The sequence below is a fragment of the Sander lucioperca genome, chromosome 9, assembly GCF_008315115.2.
Source record: "Sander lucioperca isolate FBNREF2018 chromosome 9, SLUC_FBN_1.2, whole genome shotgun sequence".
Taxonomy (NCBI): domain Eukaryota; kingdom Metazoa; phylum Chordata; class Actinopteri; order Perciformes; family Percidae; genus Sander; species Sander lucioperca.
This window is the reverse complement of record NC_050181.1, coordinates 17,862,487-17,875,750: the sequence shown is the minus strand read 5'-3', so window position 1 is coordinate 17,875,750 and position 13,264 is coordinate 17,862,487. Positions and strand designations below refer to the sequence as shown.

General features: G+C 42.5%; 1 protein-coding gene across 1 annotated transcript in view; it reads left to right on the top strand.

The window, feature by feature from the left end:
- The first annotated feature begins 442 nt into the window (after positions 1 to 442).
- The window catches only part of LOC116044936 (neuropilin-1a-like), a 104,421-nt gene continuing 91,599 nt past the window's right edge, over positions 443 to 13,264 (top strand). Inside the window, exons 1-2 of the mRNA XM_031292488.2 lie at positions 443 to 1,019; positions 1,908 to 2,082. Of these exons, the coding sequence (XP_031148348.1) occupies positions 929 to 1,019; positions 1,908 to 2,082 (266 nt within the window). The 5' untranslated portion in view covers positions 443 to 928. The remainder of the gene's footprint in view (positions 1,020 to 1,907; positions 2,083 to 13,264) is intronic.

Here is a 13,264-nt window from a genome sequence, read left to right as displayed (position 1 = left end):
GAATACGTCTCCCTTGAATCTCTTGCTCCTCGTTTTGACAAAGCTTGGTGGACACTGCCCTCACCGTGTACCACACGCCAGCGGCAGTTTTCTCTCTGGCATGCGTCGGGAGCGCACAGAGGGCGCACTGCACCGCCCGGTGTCAGTTTGCTCCAGCCCCTTGGAGCGCTCGGTCGGTCGGTCGCTCGCTTCTGGTTGCGCGCAGTGGCGTCTAGCAGCAGGAATTTGGGGAGTGGAAATTCCGCTGTTACTTTCGCAGCTCGCCTAGTATTCCTGACATTTCTGCTGACGGTCAGTCAGTCGCTGCGAACACACACACACACACACACACACACACACACACACACACACACACACACACACACACAGAGAGAGAGAGAGAGAGAGAGAGAGAGAGAGAGAGAGAGAGAGAGAGAGAGACAGAGCGAGACAGAGAGAGAGAGGCGGAGAGAGAGAGAGAGAGAGGCGGAGAGAAGGCTGAACTGTAAGAACTGAAAGATCTGTAGAGCAGCGCTCCGATGTTCCTCTCGGTTGGTTTTCAGTGAATACCCGTTAACTACTGCTCCCTCTTCTCTTCTCTCTCTTTTTTTTAAATTTCCACTTCGACCCTGTTTGGCATCACAAGTGAGAGGTTTGATAAAGAACCGAGGGCGCTCAGCTGACACTTCTGGCGAACGGATTTTCCCCCTTTTTGATTTCTTCGTTTTGTTTTCTGCTTTTGGATTATTATTATTATTTTTTTCTCCAGGAGATGGCAAGTTGTTCCCTGACATACGCACGGGTCTGGTGCTGAAGCTCGCGGGATGCTGGGGTCCCTACAACAGCCACATCTCTCACTTTGAGACAAGCTTCGCTTATATTTTTATCTCTTTTGGACGTAACCCCCCCCCCCCGGACCTTTCCGTTTGTCTTGATTTTCTTGAACAGAATGTCGGTGTTGTACAGTCTAAGGATGCCTTGTGGATTGCTATTGTTCCTTTTCAGCCAGGTCCTCTTGGTTGCTTCGTTGACTCAGACTGGTAGGTGACTGCTTGTATGAATACATGTGGCTTGACAACAGGCAGCCTGCTGAACATTGATCCATTTTGCATCATTTTGCACCATTGTTGCCTCTCACCTGTTATGCCTCGGCTTTCCCTGTGAGAGCACGTCTGCAGGGGGTTCAAGTTAGACAATGTAGCTAAATACTGCGTGTACTAAAATGACACTAATAGATTCAAATAATTAAGGGTATCTCTACAAAATGACAATTTATTATCACAGACACACAGGAAGTGCTTCCTAAGATTTCCTCGTTATAATGCAAATATTACACATTTTTCATTGAGTTGTGTTCGCGCTTCAGCCAATCAAAGACGCATTTTGGAGCTTTTGCGCGCGGTGCCACTGAAGCTTGATATGGGCTACAAGCAATTTCATAAATCATTCATTGGGAAAATTAAATGTAATCACGCTGCCCGTTTGCAGGGAAAGCAGCAGCAGCCAGCCAGCCCACCTCACCTTCATGGGCGGAATAATCACACCTTATGGCCGCAGGGATGCAAAGCGACCCACCTCACCTCATACCACACCTTTTCTAAAACAGTGTAATCAGAGAGTTTATCACCTTATTGAGGCTGGTAGAATTCCCCAGCATGGGAAGTTATAGTCACAATGTGTGGCGTGGAAATAAAACAGAAAGTGCTTTTCTGTCAGCATATTCTTTACTCTATGCTGGATATTTGGATGTATGGTGATCCCCAGCTGGAGGTCTTCCTCACACCCATCCCTGCTGCTGCTGCTGCTGCACTTTAATCCTTTACTCTAAACTGTGCTTTCATCAGTCAACATGTGAGTGCAGTTCGTTGCCTAGAAAGTCCATTTCTCTGCACTAACTGGAAAACTTTCTGCCTCCTCTTGCGGCGCAGATAAATGCGGGGGGAATATAGAGATCCACACGGCGGACTACCTGACCTCCCCGGGCTACCCCGGCGCCTACTCGCCCTCCCAGCAGTGTGTGTGGGTGATAACAGCCCCCGAGCCCGGGCAGAAGATCCTCATCAACTTCAATCCACATTTTGATCTGGAGGACCGAGACTGCAAGTAAGAGTTCACTCCTCTCACTCCTCTCTCTCTCTCTCTCTCTCTCTTTCACACCCTCACACCCTCCTTTGCTCTCTCCTCCATCCTGCCTGGATACAGTGTGAAACTCTGCCACCTATTGGTCAAGCAGTTGTAGGCTCCATCTGCTGCTGGAGGTACAAGGATGAGAGATATGGAATTGAGGCTGCAGGAAATGACTTGAGAGGAAATGGGGTTTGATGGGGTTTTGTAATTCATACTTGATACGGAGGGGGTTTGTCTAATGGCTTTTGTGTCTGCTTTGGGTTTTTTTGGCAGGAATTTAGAGGAGAGTAAACCCAACCAAACTCTGCGGTGCACCAGCTTTTTATTGATGAAGTTCAGTTTGCTCATTGCAGGAATAGAGAAAGTGTGTTTGCTTTTCATTTACCATTTCATTTGGTGGCAGAGTTTACCTGTTTGTTTTTGGACGAGGAAAAGAATGTGTGCGGCTCGTTTGTTTGCAGGAATAGAACCTCAATGATGTAATGTCATTTGACAAATTGTAGGAAGTGCTGCTGTCAGCTTTGTCTAAGTTTGACCAGTTATGTTTTCTCCCCCTTGTGCTTGTTCATCCACGTTTATACTTACAATTGCAGTCGAAATAAGTCAATGAATTTACTTGTCAATCGACAATTAACAACCAAATTAGTTTTTGTTGTTGTTGTTTAAATCAGAATATGTCTGAAAATAGACATTAACATGAATCCAACATATTATTAGCAAAGAAAAATCGGCTTATTTGTAAAAAACAAAACAAAAAAACATTTAATTTACACAACATTGATGATACGCTTACTAAGTAATGTAGCCATCATAGTAGCCATCCACAGATACAGTTAAGCTTAAGGACACTGCGCCTTCTACATGTATGTTTAACATTAAAACATACATATAAATATTGATCCATCCATTTTCATTCATCTGGCCCAGTTTAACATGCAACTAAATTTATGTATATATATATATATGTGTGTGTGTGTGTGTGTGTGTGTGTGTGTGTAGTAGGGGGTCCCTGCTCTGTCAGCTATGGGGTCCTTGGCCCAAAAACCGTTGAAGACCCCTGATTTAGGTCATTCTTTGTAGCAAAAATGCCATAAATTGCCATAAAAAATGGGCTCTCCGAAAACTTGTAAAGGATATTTTTGTCTGTTCCCACACTTTATAGATTTCTAGATATTGATTGATTGAGAAAATACTCAATCAATAATAAAAGTAAATGTTAATACCGCCCTGTTTCCCTTCACCATCTCTTATATATCATATATGGCTCTGTACTGGGAAATGGGCAGCTTCAGCTGAAAATGTTCTTACACGACATGCACACACTCAAAGGTGCATCACAAATCATTTCTGCACATGTCCAAATGCTGCTTTCCTGAGCATTACTCTACTAAACCTGTAAACAAGCTCCCATGCAGACACAAACACACCCGTTATGCCCCCTCTCTCCGACCCAGAGACACACACTGGATTGTGTGCATCCACAGCAGCCCATGTGTCACTCTCTTCCATAAATAAGCCTGTTTTTATGTCGGCTCCTCTGTCTTTTTTTTTTAAAAGCTCCATAAACGGCTCCTGTGTAAATCACAGCCGGCTGTCCAGCACCGTCTCACAGATGGGCTCCTCCAATACTATTGGATCATGTTTCCCCACCGAGGGACTAATAAACCAAGAGGACATTAGAAGCACTCTGGACAGATAGTGGATATTGTGTGTCTTTCATTGGATTACACATCTTCCTCAGTGTAAGCAAATGTTCAGGAAAGCTTTCTTCAGGAAAAAAAAACCTCCTTCTGCAATGACCTGATTTTGTGTGGTAACCCAGAGGTGCAGTAGAAGTATGTAATAATGCTGTTTAAGTACTTAATGAAATGTAATAAATCTTGGTAATAAAAGTTTAGTCCGTGGTTGGCCCCTGTAGTACACCACCAACACAGTATTATTGTCTGCTTAAATTACTTTTCCATAGGTCAATGTGCTGAAATAAGGCAGTTGTAAAGTAAAATATTATGGTTTAATCAGGATTTAACATGTTCTCTAACATTTACGTACGTCAAATGTTCTTATCCAATGAGAGAGCAGATAGGCTTCTTGCATGTGACAAAGATGCAGAGGAGGGTTTTCAGGTCATAAGACATCCAAATTGTTCTTTTTGTGCATCTAACGAGTCTCTTGTAGGCTCTTTTCTATACAATGAGACTGAGGCTGCACACGCCTGATACCACTTCAGCGATGGAAGAAGTATTCAGATCCTTTATCAAGTACAAATACTAATACCACACTGTAAAAATACTTACAAGTACAAGTAAAAGTCCTGCATTGAAAATGTTCATCAAGAAAATGTACTTAAAGTATTAAAGTAAAAACAAAATCCTCCCATTGTAGAAAGTGTAAAGGATCCAACCAGTTGTGTGTTTAATGGTCTAATCATCTCAGCTGGACTTGTAGCCGTTATATTGTTGGCTAGTTTACTTTAGAATCAAACATCAGATTTTATTTTTTTATGTGTTTTGTGTGCAGTAATCTTAATGTGTAAAGTAACTAGTAACTAAAGCTGTAACAGATGAATGTAGTGGAGTAAAAAGTACAATATTTCTCTCTGAAATGTAGCAGAGTAGAAGTAGAAATGTACTTAGTTACATTCCACCTCTAAAAAGCATGCAGTCAAGAGAGACATTTCCACATTAAGATTGACATGCATTTACTGCTACAGGATTCAAACCTGTGACCGTTCAACACCCCGGCCGCCCTGCAGCCACCTTAATGTGTCTTTTGGCTGTTTTCTTAGGGGCCTCCGTTTTGCTCGATTGGTTTCATGGTTTCATTATTTGTTGTGTGAGTTTATGTTGGATGATGATGGGGTGTAGCTCATAGCTCTCCCACTTGGCAGGAGCAGTGTTGTTTTTGGGAACGAGTCAAATGTTCGAAATATGCCCATTGAGGGGGGCCTTAAGCCTTTGGCGAGACCGCAATCCCACTTAAAAATTTTCTGAGATGATATTTAAGAGTTTTATTTCAGAGTCTGATTCCACCGGGGTCAACGTTCAGCTCCATTATATGATACTGCCGTCAGGGAGGCCATGATTGGAAACAGCAACAGAATCTAATATTTTGCCATGAATCTGAAGTCTTAAAGGTTGTGCATTAACCTCTGCTAGAAGACTGGCTTTCAGTCCGGAGAGACAGCTGCTCTGCTGAAGTGTCCATAAGCAAGATCCTGAATGCCTATCAGTTCCAGATCAGACCTTTGACCCCCAGTCTCTCTGCAGAGACGAGTGATAGAACTAGGATGGGTTTTTTTTTCTTCTCAGGAAATAAATGGGGAATGGATGACATGTCCATTAAGCAATTAGTCAATCAACAGAAAATTAATCTGCAACAATTTTGACAATCACTTAACGGTTGAAGTCCATTTTTAAGCCAAAATGTCAAATATTCTCTGCTTCCAGCCTCTGAAATGTGAGGATCTTCTGCATTTCTCTGTTTTATATAATTGCAAACCGAACATATTTGGGTTTTGGACTGTTGGTCGGACAAAACAAGACAAACATTTAAAGATTTGAGGTTTGTAAAATGTTGACATATATAAAACAATGAATCTAATAATGGAAAGTATTAGGGCATACAATCAATAATGAAAATAATCCTTAGTTGCAGCTCTTATGTACTGTACAGAGTGAGGCTCAGTAAGTTTAAAGTGCTCATATTATGCTCATTTTCAGGTTCATAATTGTATTGAGAGGTTGTACCAGAATAGGTTTATGTGGTTTAATTTTCAAAAAACACTATATTTTTGTTGTTGGTCAATGTTTTTACACTGTTTCTATATATATCTCTTATGTTCTTATATGTATTTTATGTCATTTGAGCCTGTCCTGTCAAAGAGAATTTTTTGTCACTCGTGACAGACAATAACATTTTCTTATCTTATCTTATTGATGATCATAATTTGTGTCATACAACAGATAAACTAATCCACTGATTGTTCCAGCTTTAGATAAAACACAATTGTAAAGATCCGTGTGTATTTAGTTTTGCGCTTATCCAGTGACCCTTTTAGTAAGTGGGTTTGTTGGGGTTCAGTGTCTTCAGAGAAATCAAGCCAGTGGCCTTTAGGTTACAGAACAGTTTCAAAAACACTCTGCTATCCCACAGTTTAATTCAAATATACCCTCCTGATTGTAATCTATCGTTGGAATGACACTTCCCCCATCCTCCCTCATCAGACCGCCGTTCGCTGCTTGCCCATTTCTCCCAGTCCCATAATTAAATTACTGGACCAAAATGGAACCAACACGTTCCAGTGCTGTGAAACATGTCTGCAGTTAGCCAGCCAGACAAAGGAGCCCTAGCACAGGCATCCACAAGAAAATGCAGGCTACATTTCCGACATCTGTGTGACAAAATATCTTCCCCGTGCACCCTCATGACCCAATGGTTTGTAATTATGATCCCTAATTACAGCGTTTTTATAAATACACATTTGTCAGCCGGGAAATGTTTTCTGCTAGTGTAATTCATGAAAGAGGAAACTTTGGGGGGAGTTTAGTACTAAAATGAGATGATCTCCCAATTTGGAAACAATGACACCATGTCACAATAACAACAACATTTATAAGATAGAGTGAAGCTTTATGTTGTCAGAGAAATAACAAACTGAAATTCCAAAGAAATATACTGTAGCACATCACTCAAGATGAACATGGAGGTTGAATGGATTAATTCATGGTTCACAAGGCCTTCGGAAGCTTCTGTAAAACAGACAGTCTGGGTGATAATTCCAACGACAACCTTTTTCTTCCTTAAACTCTCAAGTGACACAATCTGCGCTCAGGGAACAGACGTTGGTTTTCCACAAGAACCGGTAACACTTTTGTTCAGACACACTCAGATGCATCGGCTCTGCCTCCGTCGCCAATCTGGAGCGCCACCAGAACAAGTCTTGTCCCATGTCCACGTCTGAAATAGCGTGGCCGACAAAGTGAATCCCTGCGGAGCGCGGTAAAATAGAGCAGAGGCATGGGTAAGGAACATGCGTCGGTGGCAGGATAATTTGGGACATCTTTTTAGGAGTTGGCTGAACTGTTTCCTCCTACACGAGGCTGTACTGGCACAGTCCCCACCTCACACATACAGTACACTCACACACACACACACACACACACACACACACACACACATACAGAGCAACCTAACTTTCTGTACATAGTATGCTTCATTTGCACTCTGTGGTGCACACACAGCTACAGTCTGCGTGCTCTGCAAATTCTCTTATACACATTATTGTGCAGTTTTGTGCTCACAGGGACACAATGAGACTAACACTGACATGCAGAAGGGACCGTTACTGTAAAGGGAAAATCCTCTGTACGTAGCAGCTTTTGATGTTGCATCTTGGATTTACGGGTTCATACTGGCCACGAGGGGTTCCTGAATGTTTTGATGGGTATGAAAAGGATGTGAATCATAGGCTACGGCCTTCGCAGTCACCAGATCTCAATCCAACTGAACACCTATGATATATAAGTGGGGTACAGCAAAGACATTATAACACTTCACCACAGGGTATCTGCAACGTCTTGACCATCCTGTGATGATAAATATCAGTGAGAGTATCTGAGGGGGGATTTTCGTTGTTCTCCCAGAAACACATTTTATATTTGCTGCATGCTGACCCTCAAAGAAATAGATATATCTGTAAATTACATTGAGATGGCAGGACCAGTTGTTTATTATTATATGTCCTGTTTAGTCAATCGCAGTCCACGATTAATAAAAGAATGGGCCCTGAAGCAGAGTCACAGTCACATAGCCTGGAGTTGTCCCACACACACGTGGAAGGCATTTGCGTGGGTCTATGTGAATATGTGTGGGGGCTGGGAGGGCTGTGTTGTTTACAAAGCCAGTCTTGGATTTTGTTTTTGGCAGTGGTGGCCTGAAGGTTAGAGAAGCGAGCTTGTGACCGGAAAGTGAAAGAGCAGCGCTTGTCCTTCCCTCATTACCACCACTGAGGTGCCCTTGAGCAAGGCCCTTAACCCCAACGGCTCCAGTGGAGCTGCTCAGTGGCAGCAGATCAGACTGTGGTTGTACTGGGCAGATTCCAAGTATGAATGTGTGTTCCTGCAAAAGAGAGGCTTCCTCTCAGTGAACCTTCCCTGAATAAATAAATAATCTTCATGTTTTTAAAGTCGATCTTACTCGTCTGATCCTGATGACTTTAGACTAAGTTTTTGAAATATACAGTATTTCAGTCAATCGATTGTTGGACCATGGATGGAAGGCTTTTGGGGTGAATGGATTTATGGATTGATGGATCGAATTGTCGGACAATGTAGGAATGAATTTCTGGATCATGGATGATGGGTGGATGATGGATGGAGCTGTGCTAGGGCAGATGAATGAATCAACAGACGGCTGGATGAATGATGAATGCATCGTTGGATGATAATGGCAGGGTGGATGAATAGAATGGGCGGGTGGATGATTGGATGAATAAATCGATTTGTGGATGATGGGTAGAATGATGGCCGAACGGAGCGCTGACTCAAAGAGATAAATGTGTGAATGGATGTATAGTTGAATGATAGATAGGGCTGGGTACTGAATTTAATACTTTCTAGGCACCGACCGAATTGCCTCCAAAGTATCGAGTATCGAAAAATGCCTCGTCATTCAATACCCAATTTAAATCCCTAAGGAGTAAATCTCATCAGCGTCAGTGAGCCAATCAGCACGCAGCATGCTTCTACCAAGATCTAAAAATGTCTGTGATTGGCTGTCTATACACAGAGACGGCTCACGTAGTTTTTAAAATTATGGTATGAAAAAATCGTTTGGGAACTGGTATCGAAGTCACGGTATTGGTATCGAAAAATTTTGATATATACCCAGCCCTAATGATAGATGGAAGAATTGACAGATGTGTGAATCATCAGATGGCTTTATGGAGGATTATGGGATGGAAGGGTGGACTGGATATACAGTTGGGTAAACTTTAGTTCCCAGTACATTGTTGATGACCTCTTTTTTTAAAAGTGCAAAACAAGCGACTCTGCTGTCAGTTGTTTAGTCTTGTGTTTGTGAACAAATATTCTGATGAATCTCAGCCTTTGTGTGGCTTTAGACCAAGGCATTATTTCATCAGTGGTCCTTTGCTCAGCATGCAGTCTGACTTTGCCAGTTTCAAAGAAAATAAAAGCGTCCCTTCCAGATGGTTGTATTTTTCAGTTCCACAGCCGCCACACAACACAGGAAGACTGAATGTGCCGCTGTCACAGATCGGTTAGCCTGTGGCTCGCTCCCAACTTAAGGCGTGAGCCAGCAAAAATAATTTGGTTGTTTGTTCTGTGTTTCTGCAGCGACGTGTTTCTTCTATTTGTTACTTTAAAGTACAAAATAGCCAGAGAATTACGTCAATGACAGATTGTTTTTTTCTTGTTAGTAGTCGGAATGAGCAATTGTCCTGTCTTATGTAATATAATTTTGAATTCTGTATTAAACAAACACATTTGTAATTTCTCATGTGCATTTGTTAAAACAAAATTCACAAAACCTCGATAATTAACCAATTTTAGGTTGTAAGTGAGACTGTTTAATAAGTAGAAAGCAAGTGTTATTATGGCCTTTTCTACAAGAACACAGAACAGATCTACAGATCACATACTGTACCTCTCCCTTTTCTCATGCCATCTTTGCTTTCCAAAATGACTACATCCCCCACATTGCAATGGGGTCTCACGGTACAGATCCATTTGACCGTGCGACGCTTCTGTCGCACTCCACTTTATTCCTATGGGTGACGTCAAGTGACTTCAACATGCACGCAAAGCATTTCGGGAAGGCGGCGCTGCATTTGAAAAAAAGTCTGCGCGTCCAAAAGCTGGCCGATGCCCATCTTTATGCAAATTAATCCGTTGAACGCGACTATCCAGTAGAAGTAGACGAAAATCTTTTAAACTGACCTTTGTTGATCTGAAATGAAGACAGATTCAGCAACTGCACGGCCTATTTCTCGCTTAAAATGTTTTCAGAAACACGTTTCGGTGAACTATTTTCGTAAAATACTAGATCGTATTCTCAACGAGCCGCCATGACACTCGGTTGAAATTCTCGAGCAGCCAGACCCATGTCATGCGTTCGTCCAATCAGCTGCCGGTCAGGGGCGTGGAGCATCAACCATGGATGTATGACGTCGTGACACCACGCTTCAGTCATGTCGGACAAATGGATCTGTACCGTCAGGCTGGGAGTCCCTCCTGCTGAGCTTGAAGTACTCAAACAGAGGACATGAGTTTAATCAATAAATCTCGCCTGATATTCAGTGTGATGCACACAGAGCTTGGAATATTAAAGGAATGAGGGAACGAAACAAAAGTAGAAGATGAAGAGGAAAGAGAGAGCAGACAGACTCAGAGATGGAGGGCTTCAGGCTGGTTGGCATGGTCAGGCTCATCCTGACCTCGGTGACAGACCTCTGGCTGTCTCTCTCCCTCCTCCACTCTCCTCCAACCTCTTCCACCCTCCGGCTGTTCTCTCGCTTTCTTCTTCCCGTCACCACCTGCACCATCACCATCACTCTCTCTCTCTCTCTCTCTCTCTCTCTCTCTCTCTCTCTCTCTCTCGCTCTCTCTCTTTGAACTCCATGTTGCTCTTGTCATGTTTTCATCCCATTTTTTCCTCTGCTCGCTGTCTCCCTCTCCTCCATTTGGATAAATGATGGTGAACTGTTCAGTGCGTACAACCTGAACTTTGATAGAAAACTCCACACAGAATGATGACTGAGCAAATTGTAGCTACAGATGCCACAGTGGTTTGTCTCTGAACCATATTAACAGCAAAGACTGTTTGCGACGTTACCAGTGTAAGAATCAACTTGGAGTGGCCGGGTTGGCTCAGTGGGTAGAACAGGCGCACATATATTTAGAGGTTTATGCCTCGACGCAGAAGTCCAGGGTTCGAGTCCGACCTGTGATGATTTCCTGCATGTCTTCCCCCTCTCTCTCCCCTTTCTCATTGTCCTGTCCATTAAAGGTGGAAAAGCCCAAAAAAGAAGAATCAACTTGGAAAAAAAGTAACTGAAGATACTTAGTGAAGTTACTCAGTGAGTGAAGCTTTGCATTCATGTGAAGTCATACCTCTGGTAGGGCTGCACGATATGAGGAAAATATGCGATAACGTTGAATGTCGCGAGAACAGATATTATTTGTGATAAATAAACAGATGTTAAAATGTACTCAGTTCTGCCCTTCTGCTGCTCTCAGTTTTCTGCTAAAATACAACAAATTGCTTGTCGAATTAAAAAAAAAAAAAAAGGAAATCATTTCCATCCTAATTTTGTAAAAGCACCATTAAACAGTTACACTTTAAAGTGCAATTCTCTACTGATATTCTCTTTGAACTAACTCAAAAAATTTCTGAGTCTATCGTGACATGTCGCATCGTTTCACGATGTGTTTATTGCGCAACTTGATAGAGTAGAAACGATAGAAACTATTGTGCAGCCCTATTCTCTGGCGAATTCTGCTGAATGGAAGACCAATAACAACTCTACTTTTAACTCTGTTTTGGTCTCTGTCAACTTCTGATAAAAACTAACTGGGTCTCCAGCTACTAAATGCTCCACTGTGTTCACCAGATGGTAACTATACTGTCTCTTTGGTAGCGTACAGTGGCTTTTCTTTTTTTAAATGAAACTAGCTGCTTGCTTCATCAGAATGTTTATTAGAGCCTGAACCAAACATGTGAGACTGAACTGGAAGTATTGAACTTTCCTGACCTAAAAATGAGCCATTCCTCCAGCTGTTTAAACTGTGATTACATGCATCACTTATTAGCGTATGAGACTAGCAGTCAACAGCCAAGCTCCAATAGTCCAAGTAAACTTACAGCCTTGTGTTTCTCCTTTTCATTGATTTGATAATGTTGCACAATTGATCTGTCAATGAATACCAAATTCCTGGTTTCCACCATTTAATAGATCAGCGTAAAAACAGAGTTCCAACGTTGGCTGACTTTCACCAGCCGACTCTCGTCTCTCAGCTGCAAATATTTGTCTGATGGAAGAAAGGCTGAACTTTGAATCCTGCTATTGTTTCTCCTATGCAACTGTCCATAGTTTGGATTAGCTTTTATAAACAATTATAGACACAAACTCTGCGTCCCATATGAACCGGCTCACACATATGGAACACACATGTACACATAAGGCACAAAGGCAGGATAAATAACACTGGAATATGCTATATACACACACCCACCCACACACACACACACACACACACACACACACAAGTAACAACTTGCTGTAAATGTAATCAGACCTATCGTGGATGCCCTGCTCATCAGTGAGTCGCACATAAACACACTCACACTTTCACACACAAATGAAAACACATGTCAGATTAGATCCCTAACGAGCAGACTAACGAGGAGAGGGTTTGGCAGGAGGGGAGAAACAGGGAAACCCAGCTAGCAACGTCACACGCACACACACACACACACACACACACACACACACACACACACACAGCTGCAATCCCGGGATTTACAGTATGCACTCGCTGATACACTCCAGATGTCCCAAAAGCAACAGACACGCCCTTATGCATGATAGGGGGGCATCTATCTGAGTAAACAGTTGGATTTAATAGTGACGATAAAGCTTGTTTTGAACTATTTCGGCTGTTATCTTGTTTGTAGTTCAACATATTGAAATCCACTGTGAGCATTGGAGGTAGCATGAAAATGAGAGAGGCGTAAACGGATGGAATGCTGGATTGGTTGGTTGAATACGTTTGGAGGATTTGATCAGGCTTCACCCGTACTGCAAGTCTTTTTTTCATGCATCCTTCAGAAACATGGATTTAATTTCACTGTTTCTATAGTCCTAGACTGCGTTTCGTTAGTAGTTTCAGTTATCCTCGTTCACTTCCCTCCGTTCACTTCCCCTCAGCCCTTGATATTTCGTAACAACAGATGTCGCACAGAGGCCACTTGAAGAGCAGTGTGATAGTGGGCGAGGCAGCTGTGGGGGATTGAAAATGGAACGCACCCTTGTTTACTTTCAGCCCAAACTATACTAATAGACCACCAGTTGTAGGCTTAGCACTACTGCTTCAAGTGGGTTTTATTTTCCATTAATAGTGACATTCTATCCCCGTTT